The sequence below is a fragment of the Salvelinus sp. IW2-2015 genome, linkage group LG23 (assembly GCF_002910315.2).
Source record: "Salvelinus sp. IW2-2015 linkage group LG23, ASM291031v2, whole genome shotgun sequence".
Classification (NCBI taxonomy): domain Eukaryota; kingdom Metazoa; phylum Chordata; class Actinopteri; order Salmoniformes; family Salmonidae; genus Salvelinus; species Salvelinus sp. IW2-2015.
Window position 1 is genome coordinate 34,644,325 of NC_036863.1, and position 22,952 is coordinate 34,667,276.

The 22,952-nt window shown below is 43.6% G+C and overlaps 1 protein-coding gene across 2 annotated transcripts in view; it reads right to left on the reverse strand.

The window, feature by feature from the left end:
* Positions 1-1,797: 1,797 nt before the first annotated feature.
* Positions 1,798-22,952, reverse strand: part of LOC111950992 (roundabout homolog 2) — a 104,313-nt gene continuing 83,158 nt past the window's right edge. The window contains exons 17-27 of one of the 2 annotated variants that reach the window (XM_023968941.1): positions 22,344-22,520; positions 21,492-21,518; positions 21,310-21,349; positions 19,152-19,279; positions 18,086-18,358; positions 10,684-10,840; positions 8,578-8,835; positions 7,387-7,583; positions 4,131-4,295; positions 3,654-3,917; positions 1,798-3,345 (exon numbers count right to left, since the gene is read on the reverse strand). In XM_023968941.1, the coding sequence (XP_023824709.1) occupies positions 3,344-3,345; positions 3,654-3,917; positions 4,131-4,295; positions 7,387-7,583; positions 8,578-8,835; positions 10,684-10,840; positions 18,086-18,358; positions 19,152-19,279; positions 21,310-21,349; positions 21,492-21,518; positions 22,344-22,520 (1,688 nt within the window). In that variant the 3' untranslated portion in view covers positions 1,798-3,343. The remainder of the gene's footprint in view (positions 3,346-3,653; positions 3,918-4,130; positions 4,296-7,386; positions 7,584-8,577; positions 8,836-10,683; positions 10,841-18,085; positions 18,359-19,151; positions 19,280-21,309; positions 21,350-21,491; positions 21,519-22,343; positions 22,521-22,952) is intronic. The other variant, XM_023968943.1, reaches the window with a different exon arrangement.

A 22,952-nucleotide genomic window follows, 5' to 3' on the forward strand; every position in this document is an offset into this window, starting at 1 on the left:
GTCCTATTTCTATTTCTCCACTCCTGTACCCGAGTAAAAATGTAGCATATCATTTGGTGTATCATTTTACTGCAAGAAATGCTTAATTCTGCAGTAGTTAATATTAACGGTCTGTGAGAAGTTATAAACCTACAGTCAGTGTCCAGATGTCTGTTTTCTTTTAACCCATCTGAACAGTAGGCTGCAGTTCCATTGACTATAGGCCTATTTGAAGTCCCGGTCTTGTGACTGTTGAATTTGTATAGCACCTCACAATCATCACACATAACAAAGCCGGCACTGACATCCTCTTTTACCACTTCACCAGATCTTTCCCAAACATTACTTTTCTGTCCCTCCCTACTCTGCATTTCCAACTCTCCAATTCACAGCTTTTTCTCTAATTGAATTAAACTCCAACATTGTCTTTTTTGCCTCCGTGGATCGACGTTAACTTTTTCTGCCCGATCGACAAAGAAAATAAAGAAAAACCCTGAGTAGGTGTTCTAAAACCTTTGACTTACCAGTGTATAACACAATTAAATAAAACTCCTCCCTCTTTCCTGCAATTTTCCCTGTCTTTGGTTATGTTACCCTGGCCTTTGCTTTCTCTGCCTTTTTTCCAGTTGAAAGTTTTGGTACATTCATTCCAGCAACATAGCACTCTGCATCCCAGTGCTGGTTTACCTCTGAAGCTAAGCATGGTTGGTAATGGTCGGTCCCTGGATGTGAGACCAGATGTAGCTGGAAGTAGTGAAAATAAGCATGTGAAAAATAAACGTGTGGGCAAGAAATGTCACATGTGGATTTTTGTCAAGAAGGAAAAACACTTGAAAAATGTACATGTTAAACTTCACACATATCTAAAACCCCGTCTGACTTGTGAAAATTGCAACAGCAAAACCAATCTGAAAACCACGTTTTTAACGTGTTTTTTTCATGTTTTCTTTTATAAGTGATACATTATTCCTTCCATATCTGTCATCAGAGTTGTGTTGCTCTCTGATTGGCCAGTAAGAACAGCCACGCTTAGCCCAGGGAGATGTATGTGACAGAGGCTGGAGCCAACAGTGATTTGAACATTTGCAGTACTAATGTGATCTCATACAGCAGTTGTTTCATTAGGTGTAGTGAAAACAGTATATGAAGAATGGAGATGAAAGGCATGGATTCCCCAGGAAAAGCCACCATAACTCTTTAAATCAATACAATTGCATTTCTGTATGGTCTGAATGTAGTAAAAGAGCTACAGTATCTAGACTGCTAAGGACGAACATGTCTGAAATGTAATCATCACTGAATTTACATGCATTTACAAAAGTCCATAAAGACGACGGAAAATAACTGGAATAAAGGAGAGAATCATCATCGTCATCCTCACCATCTGTCGTTGTATCCTGATTTCCCCAAATCGCCAATGCTAGAGCTGTGTTATGGCTGATCAGCCTCTGAGTGTTCAACTTGTATTGTCTTGGTAAATGGATGACTGACATTTCCTCCAGTAACTAAATGTGTTCTGGTGTAGGAACAGGGAGGGGAGACTGAACGGATAGATGCATCAAAATGTAGTAATCATTCTTTTATTTTCCCATTAGCTCTGACTAAGACTGATTAAACACGGAGACGCTTGAGAGAGGGAGACCGAGTATTGTTCTTAATGTGCACCTAGTCTCTGATTCTGTTAAGAGTGTGTATTCTGCTAACGTGCAACTTATGAGTGTATGCACATAATGCCCTAATGGGGAAATCAGTTAACATTTCTCACATGAGGAGAATGCTTTGCACCATCAACTCACATGCACAGCACAGAGACTCATGGTTGATTCCACATACACGTTTTATTTGCATCGTAGGGTTGAAAAATGAACGGCCACACTGTACGTGCCTGAGTATTTCTGAGGGCAGACCGGATCTGGCAGGTACAGAGTCTTTACAGGTGGAGCCAATACAAAGAACAACCAGAAAAGAACAAAGAAGTGAATCAAAACACTGCATTGTGAAGCTAGCAACCAGCTGCCCTCCGTGACTGGTTACAGCGTTGAGGATATGCTGATTAAGCGAGGGGCTCACTATTCCTCACTAACCCTGACGAGTGTCACCAGTGTGTTGCCAGGGTGGTAGATAGGGGACACATTATACTGCACCAGTAGGATTAAAACAGACGGCCATCATATCTATGATGGGTGTATTATTCTAATCTAATTGCATATTGTTGTTAATCATGTTTACCAGTCACTGACAGCTATGAAAACCCAGTCTGGGATTAGCTAGTCGTCTCAAGGCCAACATCTCTTTATCTCACTTTGTTCCCATGGGCAACACTGACAGAGTCCATCTGTGCACACAGCTGTCCCCACCTGACCACACCTGAGTGGTGCTCTATGGGCCCAAAACCTCCCTATCAACAACTAGCTGCCACCCTTTGCCTCTGCCCTTTGCATCTACGCTACCATTTTAAATGTTACACATAGATAGTTTCACCCTTTATCGATTATTCTGAACAGTCATCATTTTTTGGAATCCAAGTACTGCTGCCTCACTGTCATGGGAATATATTGTATGGGAAACAGACTGCCAAGCAGCACAACGCACATTGGCCAGATCATCCTCACAAACCACCGCAGATTGAACAAGAACAACAAAAAACATAACGTTTTCTCTGTGGCTGTTTTTTTAACATTATATCTCTCAATACATGTGTGTCTCTGAAAAGCACGTTCTGTCATATATTATCTATTAGGTTCTATTATAGACTCTCCTCTGCTTCCTTCTTCTTTCAGCTCAGCTGATGACTTTGTGCTTATTATCACCCAACGCTCTGTGCAAAGTAAACAATACAGTAGTTTCATCAAAATAAAATCATTATTTCAAGCATTTATGAAAAACGAATGTGGCACCACAAGTCCATCAACTCACAATGTAAAATTACAAGTAAAAGAGACAACTTCAATGGCAGATTTTGGCTTGCATAGCGAAGCAAAACAAGAGAAAAACTGAAAATACAAAAACCTATTTACAAGAAATGCAAGTCCTTTCACCTTCATGAGTCAACAGCTTAACTGTAGTGATTTTTCTTCATTAATGTAGAGTGACTTACTGTACATCTTGTGACATGAAACAGGGGGGGCAAGTGACATACAGAATATTATGTTGGAAGGAAGGATGAAAGTAACACTGTAAAAAGAACACTGTGAGACGTGTCTGTGTGTCTGTACATCACATTTACAGCTCTGCGTTTCCCTCTCACTCGCTCTCTTTCCACTTCCTGACATTTCTCCATCCTCCGTCCTGTAGCATTTGGAGAGAGGAAATCTCATTGCACTTATAGACAAGCAGCACTGGAGGGTCCGACTCATCACAAAGACTCTGCAAGAGGAAGACACAGAGATCCCAAACCAAAGTGTCAATCTCAGGTGATCATTTATCACAAATTCCTCACTTAATGTGGCACCACAAGTCCATCAACTCACAATGTAAAATTACAAGCAAAAGAGACAACTTCAATGGCAGATTTTTGTTGGAAGGAAGGATGAAAGTAACACTGTAAAAAGAACACTGTGAGACGTGTCTGTGTGTCTGTACATCACATTTACAGCTCTGCGTTTCCCTCTCACTCGCTCTCTTAAACAAATTGCCGCTGTGGACATATTAGTCAGGAGAAGCTAGATACGTACATCGTTCTCCATAGTTCTGCTCGGTGCTGTTGGGAGGCGGGTGGCCATTGTGGCTGTTGTGTGAGTGGTCAATGCCAGCCCCAGCCCTGTGGCATGCCCTGCCCAGGGTGCCCATGTTGGCGGGTGTGCCGCTCCAGGAGGCCATGTGCTGCCGCTCCAGCGTGGAGACCATACACTCCTCAGGGGGGTCCGAGCCTCCGGCTGCCCATGAACCATGCAGCCTGGCCCCCACACTGTTGACCTGCTCTGGGGCAGGAGAGGCCGCTGAGGAGAGAGGATGACAAGAGGCTCAGATTAACACTGTCATTAACCTTCGGGGTAATACACAGACTTTGTAATCAAGGATGGACCAGTGGGTCATATCATAGGGATCAGTATGGCTATAAAGCTCGTTAACAACCACAGTCAACAAAGAAGCTCCCATCCACCCTCCTCATCTCTCTACCTGTCCTCTCCCCCCCTCACCCCATGTCTTACCATCTGTGGGGGTATCTCTCCGTCTGGGCAGTGTCCCAACAGTTTCTGCCCGGGGTTTGCGTCCAGTGTGCGTGGCCCTCTGGTGACCGAGGCTCTGTGTGCCCAGAGCACTGCTCTCTGTGGAGCCTGAGCTACCTGGCCGACCCCGCTGGGAGTAGCCTTTACCTACAGGGGGTGAAGGAGAGAGCACAGGGACACGGGTACAGAGAATTAGAGAGATGCACAACATAGCTAATCAGTTTAGATTTGCAATCAATGACTTATCACAGTTTTTGCACTGATAAGCTCTATATTAGAAATTATGCAGTGAAAGTACTAAAATGAACACAAGTATGAAAAAATACTATTTTGTAAATCAAATTAACTGAGGACAGGAAGAGAGGAGATGCCTCTATACCTGTATTGCTTGCTGTTTGGGGTTTTAGGCTGGGTTTCTGTACAGCAATTTGTGACATTAGCTGATGTACGACGGGCTATATAAATACATTTGATTGATTGGGGGGGGGGGGGGGGGGGGAATCACTGCAAGAAACTTTCCTAGATAAGACTGTTGGTGTGGGCAGTATGGATAAACCACTCTCACATCTTGACAATTCAAGGTAAAGGATAAGATGTGGCTGTAATTACTGGCTCCCATCCTAAATGCATTGGCCTTTTCAATCTGTGTGTGTTGGCTTGGTCTCTGGGGGAGAGGAGACAGAGGAGAGACCTTTGTAGAGATAAGCTGATCTAGCATAGCCTTCTTCCCACAGAGGTAACACAGCAGATTACTGCACACCACCAACTTTATCACAGACACAGCACATATATCAGCAGAGAGTCCCCTGTGTCTCAGCTAGCATGCCTAATGTTCCATCATCTCCCAGAAAACGGACTAGGACTGAATCGTGGTCTCACTCTCCTTCACAACACAGACTAGGGGTCGACAAAATAACATCAATCTTGCCCTCTGGATCTGAAATCGCCTCACCTTGTACCTTCTCCCCAACTCATTCTCTCACTCTCCCAATAGTTTTAGATGTCAGACGCTCTTGTGTGTCACTTTGTTTTATAACATAAAGAAGAAGTGTTTAGACAATATGGTCATACCCTTGAAATGGCAGTGAGAGTTTGAAACAAAAAGCCCAAATGAGATGTCACAGAGAAAAGATAGCTTCCATCTGAAATAAAATAACTAACTAGTTCAATGTTTCTGTTCTTTCGTGGAGATAGATTTCACTAATGTGTGTGCACCAGATTGCACAAAATCGTTCCTTTCTTTCCCTTTCATAGAATGTTATTTTTTCAAATTAATGAGTCTGAATATCACATTATGAAACCATCGGTCGTGAGTATGACACGGTATGGTTGAGAAAATTGGAAATCAAAAAGCTGTCAGTCAAAACTGCATAATGTGCAGTCAAAACGGCAAAGCATTTACTCTCCATAAGTGGTTACTGAATAAAACCATTGCTATTGCCAATTTACTCACTGCTCCCAAATCTTTGACATCCTGCTCGATGTAAAGATGTGTGCACCTGACTGCCATTACAAAAAAAAAAAATATTATATATTTTTGTTGTTGAAATTTTTGGACCCGTGTTAAGTTTCACATATACATTTTTCACAGGTTTTTCCCTCATGAAGAAAATACATTCCCGACATGTTACAAGTTTTTTCCACAAGTTTATTTTTAAACCACTTCCAGCCACATCTGGTCTCCCATCTAGGGACTGACCAATACCAACGCTGCTTAGCTTCAGAAGCAAACCAGCAGTGGGATGCAGAGTGCTATGCTGCTGGAAAGAATTTACCAAAACTTTCAACTGAAAAAAAGGCAGAGAAAGCAAAGGCCAGGGTAACATAACCAAAGATAGGGAAAATTGCACAAAAGAGGGAAGGAAGCGTGTTATTTAATTGCGTTATCATAACAAATGTTTCTTCGTTTTTTTGCATCCAGTTACAATTAATTTGATATTGCATTTAACATTTATTTGCTTAATAGCAAAACATTTTTTGTTGCTATTAATAATTTGTGGTTCATGTTTTGATTTAAATATCATTATTTTTGTTTGCAATTTTGTTCTCGACTTCAGAAGTTTTGCTTGATATTAATGCCACAAAAGCATTTCACTCCCTAGAGGATTGCACCATATAATAACACCATTACTCTAAGGTGTTTAAGGATCGGACCCTTTTATTAAAATTTTCGCCTAAAATAACATACCCAAATCTAACTGCCTGTAGTTCAGGCTCTGAAGCAAGGATATGCATATTCTTGATACCATTTGAAAGGAAACACTTTGAGGTTTGTGGAAATGTGAAAGGAATGTAGGAGAATATAACACATTAGATCTGGTAAAAGATAATACAAAGAAAAAAACAACAGTTTTTTAGAATTTATTTTGTACCATCATCTTTGAAATGCAAGAGAAACGCTATAATGTATTATTCCAGCCCAGGTGCAATTTAGATTTTGGCCACTAGATGGCAGCAGTGGAAGTGCACCGTTTTAGACTGATCCAATGAACCATTGCATTTCTGTTTAAAATGTTGTATCAAGAATACCCAAATGTGCCTAATTTGTTTATCAATAACTTTCATGTTCAAAACTGTACACTCTCCTCAAACAATAGCATGGTATTCCTTCACTGTAATAGCTACTGTAAATTGGACAGTGCAGTTAGATGAACAAGAATTTAAGCTTTCTGCCAATATCAGATACGTCTATGTCCTGGGAAATGTTCTTGTTACTTACAAATGCGGGACTAGCGCAGAACAGTGAACAGAATATATATATATATTTTTGGGGGAGGAGGGGGCAGGTTAATTGAGGGGGCAGGTTAAGTTCAAATAGTGACATAGCAATTCTTAGTTGCTACATCCATTTACTTAAAAATGTATGATATGTACCAATTGATTCTTGAAGAATATGTAGAATATGAATATGAAATTGCAAATTCACATGTGAAAAACAATAAAATGTGGAAGTTTTTCACATATTAACCTGCAAATTAGATTTCACATGTGATTGATTTTCCTATATGAACTTGAAATTCAATATGTGAAGTATTCTCGTCACATGTGAAAAGGTGGTGTTAATATGGTTTCACGTGTGAAATTTAAGCTCAACATGTGAAAAGAGCTATTTCACATGTGAAACTGCAAATTTAACAGATGTTTTTTTTGTAAGGGTGCACTGTGACGAGATGGCAAGAAGGGCATGATCTGTGTGTGTGTGTGTGTGTGTGTGTGTGTGCGTGCATGTGTGTCTCACCTGAGCCCTCCAGGTTGTCCATGCTTAGTCCAGCAGTGTAGTCAAAGCCACAGAGCTGACGTGACACTCCGTAGCCTTCATCCTCCTCTTCTTCCTCACACTGGAGGTTGGTGCCCAGGTCAGACCCCAGCGTGCTAGACACATAGCCCATTGGAGGGACAGGGGCCTTGGGCGGGTGTGGGCTGCCCTTCATATGCCTGTATAGAACATGAGGGAACATGTTATGTCACTGAGACAGGAAACTGAGCAGTAGATAAAGACACTAACAGACAGGACGTAAAGGCTAAAACACAAGTCCCTGAACAACCAAATGCCAGAGTGCAGTACTAGGGCCTCGTTCAGCATGGGTGAGTGTTTGTGTGGGAGATTGAATTCATTATTTTCCCTTCACATCTATGTGCACATCCCTTCCACGACGCTCGTGCTAGCACTAACACAATGGACTGGTAATTGTCTGGGTGAAGGGAGAAGAATGGCAGGGTTGGGCAGGGCTGTCAGTAACATGTCTGTTTTCTCCCCCCACCGCTGTCCCCTCCGATGCCTCGCCCCACACCTCGTCCCACTACGGAGGAGACGCATATGTAATTAGCAGCTCTTCTTCCTGTTGTCAGAGCAGCACGCTAGGCCAAAACCCATCATTACCCTTCAACACGCGTTCCTACCGACATGACCCGTTTCCCAATGCCTGTTACACGTTAGAGGTGTAATCAATGAAGGGATGTTTTTATCGCTCACATGAAACATGAAACCAGGGGTTAGGATGACATGCCTAAATACCACACCGATATGAAACACTCAACAAGACTATTGGCTATTGATATGCAAAATATCTAGCTCAGTTCTAGAGAACGACAGCTCATTCATTCACAGTGCAAAGCAGAAATTGCCAGGTGAAAGTCTCATGATTGAAATATCATAGGCAATTTAGACAAATTTAACAAGTACCGGTGGCAATTCAAAAGAACACAAAGTACAGTACTTATCTGTTCATTTCACAGTGGAAAGTGGATACATAATGCATCCAAAACATGCAGCAAGGGCAATTGTTGTATCATATCATGTACCAGACTCAGGGCGCTCAGCACACTCCACAGAGGCTTTGAGAAGAGACTACATAGAGAGTAAAGAGTTATAGCCCAAAGGAATGAAGAAATCCATTGACAGATCCACAGTAATTTCTCTCCTCCTCACCATGTCTGTTTGGCCACTTCATACTGGTAGGCTCTGGTCAGCTCATCCAGGTGAGCCTGCAGCATGGACTGCATCTCCTCGTGGTGGGTGGAGCTTAGGGAGGAGGATGACGGTTGGCTGTAGGGAGCTGCTGCCGGGGAAGAGGCCACTCCCCTGAGTGGCGGGGTGGGCACTCGCTCCTCCTCTAGATCGTCGTCCAATCCCTGGTGAAGGTAAGTCTGGACAGGAAGGGGCGGGGCCCAGCTGTCACTGTCATACCTGCAATATGTAGGGAACGAGAATGTGAGTAATTCAGGCTAAAATCTAAAACCTTATACTGTGGATGTGTGTGTCTATGGATATGTTTACACAGGCAGCCCAAAGTTGATCTTTTTTTACCACTAATTGGTCTTTGGACCAATCAGCAGCTCTGAAAAAGATCTGATGTGATTTGTTAAAATACCAATTAGTGGACATTGGGCTGCCTGTGTAAACACAGCCTATGGTGCTTAGAAATCTATGTAAGTGTGTTACTGCTAGTGCACAGTGACTTGCTCTCAGTGTTATACACTGGTGATGAGACAAAGCCTAGCCAACAGACAAATACTATTCTTTTTCTACTGGTTTGTATTTTGCCAGACCATTAAACACCCTGTTATCTGATGTTCTATCAATCAGCAGAGGGAGAGAGAGAATTACACAGATTGGCTGCGGTTTGTAATTACAAAGTGACTGGCAGGAATGGGGTGCTGAGATCAAATGAAAAGATCTAACCACATGCTGTTTTGTTATAAGTGGTGGTGAACCAGCCAAAGCTTCTTGAAACTGGCTGCAAGATATGTATGCAAATGTGCACACCCCAAGGTTTTAGGCAGAAATACACTGAGTGTACAAAACATTAGGAACATGACATAGACTGACCTGATGAATTCAGGTGAAAGCTATGATCCCTTATTGATGTCACCTGTTGAATCCACATTAGTCAGTGTAGATGAAGGGGAGGAGATGGTATAAACGTCCTCAGATTCCCAAGGAAACTATTATAATATAATAATTTTGAAATCTTACATTTGTCCTTGCACAGCAACAGTCCTACAGTAACTGCATTATATTACCCCCAATATCTAGGGCAAGGTTTTTCCACTGCCCTCTTTCCAAAAAATGCCTGTGACAAAAACAGTGTATTTTTCTTACAATAACAAGCCGAGTAATGAAGATGGCTGTTTCCTCAGTATGACAAGTGCAGGCACCAGGAGCTCAATCAGCACTGGGGTACTACTTCCTGTAACAGCCTGCTGCTCGTTTGTGCTTAGCCCTCTCGTTTAGTACACACACACACACACACACACACACACACACACACACACACACACACACACACACACACACACACACACACACACACACACACACACACACCTGTCTCTTATACACATCTAGATGTGTATAAGAGACAGCACACACACACACACAACAAACACACAAACACACCTAGAGATAGAGGAGAGCTCCAGGAGAGACAGAGAGCCACGCTGGTTACAGCCAATTAGGAGAGGGTTTTCTTTCCTCTCAGTGGCTCACTGACAGACCTTAGATCCCCAAAAGACAAGAAAGGCTACATGTGCTCCTTGCTATTATTTAACTTCCATCATGATAGAATGTTTATAGGTACATGTATCAAAATACTATTTAGGGTATTTTAATGACTTTCAAAGACATTTGAAAGTAAGTATTTAGATTATATTTAAAAAAAAATAATAGTTAGTTATAGTAATAGAAATATACAGTGGTAATATTGGAATGGATTTGGAAATACACTTGGAATGTATTGGCACGTAGTATTACACAGTGTATTTCAAATACAAAAATATATACTCCCATGCATTTGAACCCATGCCCTGTTTGGTATTTGAAATAACGTATTTAGAAATACTGTAAGTATTTTCAAATAGTAAGCATTTTATCGGAAATTATTTGAAATAGAAGTAGATGATTTGGGCCACATTATTTGAACATACCAAAATACACAGAAAACAAGTATTTAAATAAAAAAGAATCAAAACATGTATTTGTACACAGGTCTGGTATGTCTACATGTGTGTGGAGAGAGAAAACATATTTTCTTACCCTCCTCCATGGTTCTCTAGGGGGTAGTGGTCCACCTCGGTGCCTGGCAGTGGGTGCATGGGTGGGGGAGGCAGGGGCATGTTGACCCAACAGGACCCATTGGATTTGGAGGTTTTCGACCCACCCTTCGACTTCTTTTTCTTGCCGCCCTTTCCACCTGAGTGGAGAGAGAGAAAGAGACTTGGCCCTAAACAGAGAGTACACAGTGGCAGAACACCTGACCACTGTGACTGACCCAAACTGAAGGAAAGCTTTGACTATGTACAGACTCAGTGAGCATGGCCTCGCTATTGAGAAAGGCCACCGTAAGTAGACCTGGCTCTCAAGAGAAGACAGGCTATGTGCACCCTGCCCACAAAAAGAGGTGGAAACTGAGCTGCACTTCCTAACATCCTGCCAAATGTATGACCATATTAGAGACACATATTTCCCTCAGATTACACAGATTCACAAAGAATTCGAAAACAAACCCAATTTTGATAAACTCCCATATCTATTGGGTGAAACACCACAGTGTCTTCACAGCAGCCAGATTTGTCACCTGGTACCACAAGAAAAGGGCAACCAGTGAAGAGCAAACACCATTGTACACTGCTCAAAAAAATAAAGGGAACACTTAAACAACACAATGTAACTCCAAGTCAATCACACTTCTGTGAAATCAAACTGTCCACTTAGGAAGCAACACTTATTGACAATAAATGTCACATGCTGTTGTGCAAATGGAATAGACAAKAGGTGGAAATTATAGGCAATTAGCAAGACACCCCCAATAAAGGAGTGGTTCTGCAGGTGGTGACCACAGACCACTTCTCAGTTCCTATGCTTCCMGGCTGATGTTTTGGTCACTTTTGAATGCTGGCGGTGCTTTCACTCTAGTGGTAGCATGAGACGGAGTCTACAACCCACACAAGTGGCTCAGGTAGTGCAGCTCATCCAAGCGATGGCACATCAAATGCGAGCTGTGGAAAGAAGGTTTGCTGGTCTGTCAGCGTAGTGTCCAGAGCATGGAGGCGCTACCAGGAGACAGGCCAGTACATCAGGAGACGTGGAGGAGGCTAGGAGGGGCACAACCCAGCAGCAGGGCCGTTACCTCCGCCTTTGTGCAAGGAGGAGCACTGCCAGAGCCCTGCAAAAATGACCTCCCAGCGAGGCCACAAACATGTGCATGTGTTGTTGCTCAAACACGTCAGAAACAGACTCCATGAGGTGGTATGAGGGCCCGACGTCCACAGGTGGGGGTTGTGCTTACAGCCCAACACCGTGCAGGACGTTTGGCATTTGCCAGAGAACACCCGATATGGAAAATCGCCCACTGCGCCCTGTGCGTCTTCACAGATGAAAGCAGGTTCACACTGAGGCACATGAGCACATGTGACAGACGTGACAGAGTCTGAGACCTGGAGACTGTTCTGCTGCTGCAAACATCCTCCAGCATGACCGTTTGGCGGTGGGTCAGTCAGTGGTGTGGGCGGCATTTTCTTTGGGGGGCGCACAGCCCTCCTGTGCTCGCCGAGAGTAGCCTAGAGCTGCCATTAGGTACCGAGATGAGGATCCTCAGAGCCTTGTGAGACCATATGCTGACACATGCCACATTTGTGGCCTGCTGGAGGTCATTTTGCAGGGCTTGGCAGTGCTCCTCCTTGCACAAAGGCGAGAGTACGGCCTGCTGCTGGGTTGTTGCCCTCCTACGGCCTCCTCCAGCGTCTCCTGATGTACTGGCCTGTCTCCTGGTAGCGCCTCCATGCTCTGGCACCTACGCTGACAGACACAGCAAACCTTCTTCCACGCTTGCCTTGATGTGCCATCCTGGATGAGCTTGCACTACCTGAGCCACTTGTGTGGGTTGTAGACTCCGTCTCAGCTACCACTAGAGTGAAAGCACCGCCAGCATTCAAAAGTGACCAAAACATCAGCCCGGAAGCATAGGAACTGAGAAGTGGTCTGTGGTCACCACCTGCAGAACCACTCCTTTATGGGGGTCTTGCTAATTGCCTATAATTTCCACCTTTGGTCTATTCCATTGCACAACAGCATGTGAATTTATTGTTCAATGTGTTGCTTCCTAAGTGGACAGTTTGATTCACAGAAAGTTGATTGACTTGGAGTTTACATTGTGTTGTTTAAGTGTTCCTTTTATTTTTTTGAGCAGTGTAAATACAACCCTATTTTATTGTTTATTTATTTTCCCTTTTGTACATTTCTTTACAACACTGTATATAATATACATATTTTTGAAATGTCTTTATTCTTTGGAACTTCTGTGAGTATAAGTGACTGTTCATTTTATTGTTTATTTCAATTTAGTTTATATCTACTTCATTTGCTTTGGCAATGTTAACATATGTTACTATGCCAAAAAGCCCTTGAATTGAACTAAATTGAGAGAGGGAAGGGAAGTCAGAGATAGAGAGTTGATCTTATCAGCCCGTCCTTTGGCTCGAATGTAGAGATATCCCCTACAGCCCCCAAGCTGTGAGTTTTAAATGAGCTGATACTATTTCCCACCCCATGGGGTTCTACACACACACACAAACACACACACACAAACACTGCTGCTTGGAAAGCTATTTTAACATCACCTGGGCTTTCTCCCTTTCTCTTCTCCCCCACCTGGCTCTCATTATTTCTCTCTTAGTGTGCTCGACAGAGCAGTAAGACTTTTCCTCCTATGTTGAACATATTGTGACCTTGGACTATGTACGGGTTGGGATTTGCACAAAGCATAGTTCTGAGATATTGAGCATAAGACTTTTCACATCGCAGATCTCAGAACTGTTTTGTAGTGAATTGTTCTTTCATAACCCATTAAGGTCCTCACCTTAAAGATACCTGAAATGCAGAGTATCAAAATGCTGAGACATTTGTAAATCCATTTTTTAGGGGSGTGCAATCACAGATAGAACCTTATGGCTCTGAAATGTCAATCTGGGTTCAACCATAAGGTTCTGTCTGACACTTCTGAACTAGACATGTTCAGTTAAGAAAACTGTAGCTATTTGAATGCATCAATGATAGACTGAAACTATTTTATCAAGATAGAGTCAGAACACATCTTCTACTATATTAAGAAATGCATTATGATCATCAGAAAAATGCAATGATGTAAACATATAATTTACTTAAACATAATTTACAGTTTTTTTGCTTGAGTGCCATTATTGATGGCTAGACTAGCCAAAACCATATTTAGAGTGAGATAGAAAAAAAAGGCATTATAAGGTTCTAACTTCACAATCCCAAGGTCTCGATTTCTTAAAGAAGCACTGAGACCTGGGGCCACGAGCTGCAGGCTGGCTCCCTCCCTCTGTCCATTCCCTCTCTTCCTCTTCCTCTCTGTTCCTTATCTCTCTCAGTTAACCAGCCCTCAGGTGAGCATACAGCCCAAAGCATGCAGGAGAATGGCCGGCCACCTGACCAACAGACAGACTGACTGAGACTCTCCCTACAATACGGCTCTGCTCGGTAAAGCCAAGCTAATTGAATATCCACGGGTCAAAACACAAAGGAATCCCTGCCTCTGCTAATCAAATTAATCCAAAGAAATGTGCCTTCATTTTCTGACATTTCTGGGGTAGAAAAACTCCTGAGGCTGAGGAGTAAAAATCGACATGAAGAGAGGAGCGATTAACCACTATATCCTCAGGGTCCATTTACAATGAAAATGTAAATATAACATCCCCCTCTCTCTGCTGCCCCCTTTCTCTCTCCCTCTCTAACTTGTTTTTTGTGCTCTCCCTGTCTGCTCTCTCTACTCAAGTCAACATTCAACTCTCTGCTCTCTTTTCTAATCAATCCTCTGAAAATACATCTCTTCCTCTATTGTTTCCAGGACTGGCGTAACACAGTTTCTCTGGACCACCACCGCAAGGTAGGAGTTGCCCCACCCCAAATAAAAAATTGCATGCATCAGCCAGACAGCTACTCACAAAGTATAGACTACCGATTGCTGTCCATGGTGCTGAAATTGTGATACGTCTATGCGGCTGCCTATCGAATCGATGATAGGCTTTCTGTGGTGCCAGGGCATGTAGCCTATAGCTTTGCTTTAGCTAATGGATAAATGTTTATTGGTAGAACAATTTGGATGTAATTTTCTCATGCTAAACCTAACATTTCACAAAGCTACGGTATACACAGTCTAAGTGTCATTAGGCTGCCATTTAGGCTGGTGGCAATAATGTAATTACTTCAGTAATTCAGTAATTAAGGTTGGAAATTCAATTATTGCAGATTGTAAAATGTATTTTCAATACAACAGCATACTAATCAGAAACCATTGGATTTTTTGTTGTTGTTGGATTTTTTATATACAGTACAACTGTCCTGTATAGCCAACCTGAACCTGCATGACATGAGCCTTCCTAGCACTCTGTCCCAGCTTGGATAAAAAGTTGTTGTGAGTAAAACCAGTCTAATAATGCCAAATAATACAGTCAGTCCACCCTCAAAACACTAGCTTACTAGGGATTGTTTCATTATGCAGTGTAGCCTACTATATATAGCTGTCACACCCTGATCTGTTTCACCTGTCTTTGTGATTGTCTCCACCCCCCTCCAGGTGTCGCCCATCTTCCCTATTATCCCCAGTGTATTTATACCTGTGTTCTGTATTTGTCTGTTGCCAGTTCGTTTTGTTTCATCAAGCCTACCAGTGTTTTTCCCCTCTGTTCCTGTCTCTCGATTGTTCCCGGTTTTGACCATTTCTGCCTGCCCCGAGCCTGCCTACCGTCCTGTACCTTTGCCCCACCTATCTGGATTACTGACCTCTGCCTGCCCTGACCCTGAGCCTGCCTGCTTTCCTGTACCTTTGCCCCACCTATCTGGATTACTGACCTCTGCCTGCCCTGACCCTGAGCCTGCCTGCTGTCCTGTACCTTTGCCCCACCTATCTGGATTACTGACCTCTGCCTACCCTGACCCTGACTGAGCCTGCCTGCTGTCCTGTACCTTTGCCCCACCTATCTGGATTACTGACCTCTGCCTGCCCTTGACCTGTCTTTTGCCTGCCCCTGTTGGATGAATAAACTGTTGTTACTTCGACGTTGTCTGCATCTGGATCTACGTGATGATCGCTATATATAGTATTTACCTGCTATTTAGCTGCTATTATAAACCCTTTATAAAAATAAAAGCCTAAAAGCCTAACAATGAGGAAAAAAGTAGTTGGCTAGAGGATAAATTCAGCCAATATTTATTGTTACACTCAGCAGGTTGTCTGGCTAATAGCTTACACAAATGGGCTGCAATCAAGGTAAATTAAACATAAAGAAATTAAATGAACTCCAACTTGAGAGACTGACCACGGCCTGTAGGTCTAGGTTGTGGGCCCGACTGCTTTCTATAGGCCTATTAAGTATTGCCAACCCAGACATTCTTTCCTGAGACATTGTGCATTATATATTACATTTAACCTTATTTATTATATACAGTTGAAGTCGGAACTTTACATACACCTTAGCCAAATACATTTAAACTCAGTTTTTCACAATGTCTGACATTTAATCCTAGTATAATTTCCCTGTTTTAGGCCAGTTAGGATCACCACTTTATTTTAAGAATGTGAAATGTCAGAATAACAGTAGAGAGAATGATTTATTTCAGCTTTTAATTCTTTCATCACATTCCCAGTGGGTCAGAAGTTCACATACACTCAATTAGTATTTGGTAGCATTGCCTTTAAATTGTTTAACTTGGGTCAAACGTTTCGGGTAGCCTTCCACAAGCTTCCCACAATAAGTTGGGTGAATTTTGTCCCATTCCTCCTGACAGAGCTGGTGTAACTGAGTCAGGTTTGTAGGCCTCCTTGCTCACACACGCTTTTTCAGTTCTGCCCGCAAATTTTCTATGATTTGCACTTTTCGCACCAAAGTACGTTCATCTCTAGGAGACAGAACGCGTCTCCTTCCTGAGCGGTATGACAGCTGCGTGGTTTATACTTGCATACTATTGTTTGTACAGCTGAACGTGGTACCTTCAGGCGTTTGGAAATTGCTCCCAAGGATGAACCAGACTTGTGGAGGTCTACAATTTTTTTTCTGAGGTCTTGGCTGATTTCTTTTGATTTTCTCATGATGTCAAGCAAAGAGGCACTGAGTTTGAAGGTAGGCCTTGAAATACATCCACAGGTACACCTCCAATTGACTCAAATTATGTCAATTAGCCTATCAGAAGCTTCTAAAGCCATGACATAATTTTCTGGAATTGTCCAAGCTGTTTAAAGGCACAGTCAACTTAGTGTAAATATACTTCTGACCCACTGGAATTGTGATACAGTGAATTATAAGTGAAATATTCTGTCTGTCAACAATTGTTGGAAAAATTACTTGTGTCATGCACAAAGTAGATGTCCTAAACGACTTGCCAAAACTATAGTTTGTTGACAAGAAATGTGTGGAGTGGTTGAAAAACGAGATTGAATGACTAAGTGTATGTAAACTTCCGCCTTCAACTGTATATATTATTATATATTAAAAATATACCATTTAAACTTAGTCTTGAATGATGAATGCCAAGATATACCAGAGATAAGGGACTGTTGATATTGCAACCAGAGCTTCCGATAGCCTACAGTTCATCTCTTTCCGTAAAGTGTTGAGGCCGGCAATTAAAGAGAATGAGAGGCTCAATTAAATATTTTGCAGAACTGCTGTATTTGAAGCACCACTCCCTTCTGCCCAGTTTCTCTGATGATGCTATGGCGATCAAGCTGTTTTCAACCATTCCGGTAGTTATTGCTTCTGCGGAGAGATTGTTTTTTAAACTAAAACGAATAGAGAACTACCTAAGAAGCACTTTGGACACCTGAGTAAGCTCCATCCATTGCCCTGGCACCGTCTTAGCCTTGACCACAGCATTTGTTCACCGATATGCCCTTACTTTCAATTAGTTCAATAGTACATTGTTCAAGGCCTGAGGCACATTCTTGAAGCCCAAGAAACAAAAATGTAGCTTCCCAGTGTATATGGAAAAGGGTTATGAATAACTTTTTGGAGGGTTACTGTCAAAAGGATTGATTAAATGTAAAAAACTATTTGTCGATGACGGGTGCATGGGCCCCCAGAGCTCGTGCCCCCCCCCCACCTTGCGAGGTTGTCCGGTACGCCAGTAGTTTTCAGACTTTCTCTTTTCAAACTTTCTCTCTATCTTTCTCTCTCTTTCTCTCCTCCTCTACTAGTCTTGAAGCCTATTGTTATTCCAAAAAGCCATCTAACGAATGCTACACTTCACTCCGTGACTGACCATCCAGACAATGTTATACAATCTAGGGAGATCTGATGCTATGCTTTAGGGCTTCCTTTGGAGCATACACAAATCCAAGGACACATGCACACATTCAAAATCACACAGCCCTACCCCGCCCGTCCCCTCCCTGTGCTTCCTCAGTGTTGCAGTGGCGTACCGTTACAGGGGCGACCGTCGGTCAGTGAGTAGCCCAGGTTGGCCATCTCCTGCTGGGCTCGAAGGGAAGCCTTCCAGCGGGGGTCTGGTCTGTCCACAGCCAGCTCATGGAAACTGTTGGACTGCAAGATCTGGGTGGTGGCGTAGGGCGTGGCCTGTAAGCCCCGTGCTGGGCTGCTGTAACCAGCTTTGCCTGTGAAGTCTATACTGCTGTAGATGGCGCCGTCAGACAGCATGGTGCCCGTCTTCTCACCCACTCCGGAGGGTAGCACATCTGAGATGAGAGATTAGGAAACAGACAGATGCATGAAGAGATAAAGTGGCCATCTTTAAGGTCAGCGTGTAACACATTAGCACTCCCTGCTCCAGCGGTAGGCTCCCTGTGTTAGTTCAACTGACCACAATCGAGCTGAGATGAATCAAAGTGATTAGCTAGCAGGATAATTATCACGTCGCCATGCAATGCCCTGTAGGGGCCCGGCACTGTGTCCGAGGGAAAGGGCCCATCACACAGGGCTGACCTTCAGCTCTACCCACAGGGGCTCGGGGCCGCTCATCAGCCTGGTGGGAGCTAAATGAGCTACAGGAAAATGGCACCAATACACACATACTATCTCTCCATCTCAAACGCCCACACACACAGAAACACACACTGCCACAAGCAGATAATCTAGTTTACAAGCGTGTTTAACCAATCATGCATAGGCAGAAGAAACACACACACACACGCTCTCATTAAAGTTTGTGTCAGTTTTTTGAAGCCAATAGTGATGAGATAGGTAGCGTGATCCAGAGAGACTGAGAGTCCGGAGTGTGTGTGACGGCCTGTCAGTGTGCCTGCTGAGGGATACCCTCCACACTGAATAATGCATGCAGCTCATACATGTATTCACTGCCTCTCACTCTGGGCACATGACCTCTGACCTCTGGTCTCACTGTGGGGCTGTGGTGTTGCCGTGACACCATGGTCAGCTGGGATGGTCTGGGTCAGCCCTCTATCAACCTCCATTCTCTAATTCCCTGGGTCTGGTTCTGTTTGACCAGGGGTGATACCTATGTTTTCTTACCTCCACGACCAAAGTTACCCCGGTCCTTGGGACCTCCCAGGCCCCCGTTGGCCGGCAGGCTGGTGGAGGGCCAGGAGTCAGCCAACCAGGGGAATCCTGGGTCACCGGCTTTCAGTAGACCAGGACGGCTATTTTTTTTAGATAAAGAGACAGAAGAGGGACGGAGAAGAATGAGAGAGAGGTGAGGGAGAGAGAGATTGTTATTTAGAAAACATCTGCTCCCGTCTGAATCCCAGCAATACTATTCATTTTCTCACATGATGTTATACCGACTGATTCAACAACAAATTGCTGTGAAACCTCACTCAGCATATCTGCTCCTCTGGAGCAGCCTGGAGCAGAGGCAACAATGAACAAACAGAGAGACATAAAAAACTGACAAGTCTATAAATCAGTGCTGGGCTTTAGCGCCCCTAACACCCCCTAGAGAAACGGACCAGGACTAAACGCACAGACATTAAATCCCTTTTAGAGCCCAGCACTACAGACATTTACATTTTAAATTTAGAATCATAGAGGGCCTTCTGGCGGTTAGCCTGCCAGCACGGGGTGGTGGGGTAGTGTCTCCATAGCAACACACACGGCAAAGCTCATACGCTGTTTTGGTGAAACCACCCCTCTCACATTGCACAGGAAATTGGCAATTTCACTCCAATTCCTAAAATAAATAGAGAATCGTTTTTTAATTTTGTTACTAGGAGAAAACAATTATTTTTCTAAACGGTATATCTGGGCTATTAACTATTACCTTACATAGCTGTTGGTATGTACAGAGGCTTCAGTCACATGGCTCACATGCCTTTGTTTGCATTTGGTTAATTAATGCAGAAGTCCACAAATGCATTTCCCTTCAAGCCAGGTCTGCCAAGCACCCAGGGAATTGTATACATCTGACTTGTGATGGCTTAAAATGTGTTTAAACCATTCTAAGAGCAATTTCCATATACAATCACACAGGCATGTTCCCACAAATTGACAGACACACACACACACACACGTGTGCAATGCACACACAGACACACGTGCGCATGCACACACAGACACACGTGTGCATGCCACACACACACACGTGCGCATGCACACACCCACCCACCCGCCACCCACCCACCCACCCACCACACAACACACACACACACACACACACACACACACACACACACACACACACACACCACACACACACACACACACACACACACACACACCAACACACACATACACACACACACACACACACACACACACACACACAATCACACCCACACGTGGGCTCAGGCAACAACACACAGTTTATTTTTAGCTTATTTTTTGGCTGCATTTGTATCAGCTCTGGGCTGGATCTGCCTGCTCAGGTGTGACAAAGGAGAGGAAGAGAGGAGAGAAAAAAAGGACAAGAAAGCAGAGAGAAGGAAAGAGAGAGGGAGAGGAAGAGCCTGATCCCCTAGCCCCTGGGGGAGCTCTCTTCATATTCTCACACAGTCCGTGCCCAGTGATTTTCACCCAGTGATATTCAGAGCTAGGCTACGCATCTCTGTGCTCCGTCAGGCAGATCAGACTAGAGTTGCAGTAGACGACAGGGGTACTCTACATTCCTATACTGCAGTGTCTGTCTGCCTGCCTGGGGTTGAGTGGAACTGGGGAGTATCCTCTCCAGCCCCACTCCCTTGGGTCATTATCTCTTTACATCGTTACATATGCTTGCATTCTGGAGGCGTGCCGTTAGCAGCGCCTCTCCCCGCGTGTCGACAGGCAAATTCATCACCCCCCCTGGCAACGGCGCCACCAGCCCCGCTGCACAGATGAACGAGCCAATAAAAAAACCTGCTCTGCCCGCATTAATTGTTTCTGATAATTTCACGGGAGTGATTGATGACTCAATCAATCGATACATCAACGCACATGTTGCGCCAGGATGAATAAGCGGGGGAGTTTTGGAACATATTCATTCATCAGAACGGATCTATTCTTCTTCCGATGAGTCTGTACCCTCCGTGAAGGTTGATCATTCCACACTGATATGTTCTATCATCACACCAGCATCCATGTTGTTCCACAAGGGATGGATCATCACTTCTAACGTTTTTTTTTGTCACTGTAATCAAAGACCATGCCATTACGATGTGTTGAGTGACTTAATAAGGACTTTGTTTGTCCTCACCTTCCATTTTCAATCAGTCCTCTGTCTCGTTGAAACGTCACTGTGGTCCAACCAGAGAGAGATGGCAGGGAGCAGAGTGAGAGAGGAGGAAGAATTTTAATCAGAAGAGTGCTCTGAAAAACATTGAACGCTACAGTCCAACATCCAAATTAAGGTGAGAAGACAGGACAAATGGCCAATACCTGCACGGGTAAAGGTGAAGGACTGAACTGCAACAAAACAAGACAGAGATAGTGTGTGTTAAAAGCCTGTCGACACTGTAGACAAAGTCGATGCAACATCAGCAGAAACAAACATGAACACAACCACAGACATACAAAAAAAGATGCAACACCATCTGTTTGACAATGTTAGATACATCTGTATCAGGAAAGATGTGACAGAGACTATGGAGATTGGCTGGGTGAGAGATACAAAGCCGGCGCAAAAAGACGACAAACATTGAACTGCATATTGAAGATGAATTTGCTCTGAGTAGGAGCGCTGGTGAATAAAGCAAATCACTATTGAACTCGGTAATCACCATGGTTTCCACCCCAGCCACTGAAGCATGGTGATAGCAAACCAAATAATGCCAATAGTCCACAGCTACATGCTAAAATCACCCCCGGAAGGCCAAACGAAAAATTGCATACCTAAATCTGGAGAATGCATTTATGGCTAATGTGTGAATGACATGGGTCACGGTCCCATAATGTAAGGAAATGTGAATTACTTATTTCAACTGAGTGTATTTGAGTTTTATGGTGCAGGGTTGATGGGATTGTGTTCACAGCTGATGCACATAGGTGCACAATGGATTAAAGCAAAGAATATTTATTTCCTTCTGAGCTGAATATCTCCTTTATTCTGCATTAAATGATACACCATCTAGCCAAAACAGCTCTGTCTCTCACCTGGGATTCCACTAACTCACCCTAGACACATCGTCTAAGGCATTTGGGAAAGCTACCCTACACTGTAATGTTTCTGTATAGTGGTTTTGGTGTTGATATTACTCAGGCCCATATCCATAATAGTATAGTGGTTCTGACCTGCGTAGTTGCTGAGGCCCTTCCTCTTCTTCCTCCTCCAGTACAGCCAGGCGCTGAAGCCCATGAGGACGATCCAGCAGGCCCCTCCCAGCCCAGCGATGAAGGCCGGCTGCTTCACCACGTCTGAGATGCTGTTGTTGCCCTCCGCCCCCGTCATCACATCACGCAGCTCTGCACCTGGGGACAGACAGCAGGGGACAGGAGACACCAATCAGATGGACACCATGGCATCTGGTGGATGGGATAGCGTTTGGCTGTCCAGTAGACCCAAACCAGTCAACGGCTAACATATCTCAAAAACGAGTACAAATCTATGTTTATTGATAGTTAATATCAAAATCTACTATATGATCTGAAAACAAGAAATTCTGTAAGAAAGGTAAGGAAGGTACAATCACGTTACAGCTATTTTCTAGGGTAAAAACAACACTATAGATAAACAATATCAAATTAAAAACCCACACCATTGAAAGCATAAAACTGCAATATGTCGGCAGAGAGTTAATCAATTCAGCAGTGCTCTCATCAATTTGAACTCCGAGACGGGAGATTGACAGAGCAGCTCAGACAGAGTTTGATTTTCTGCTGCAGCTACTGTGCTGTGAAATT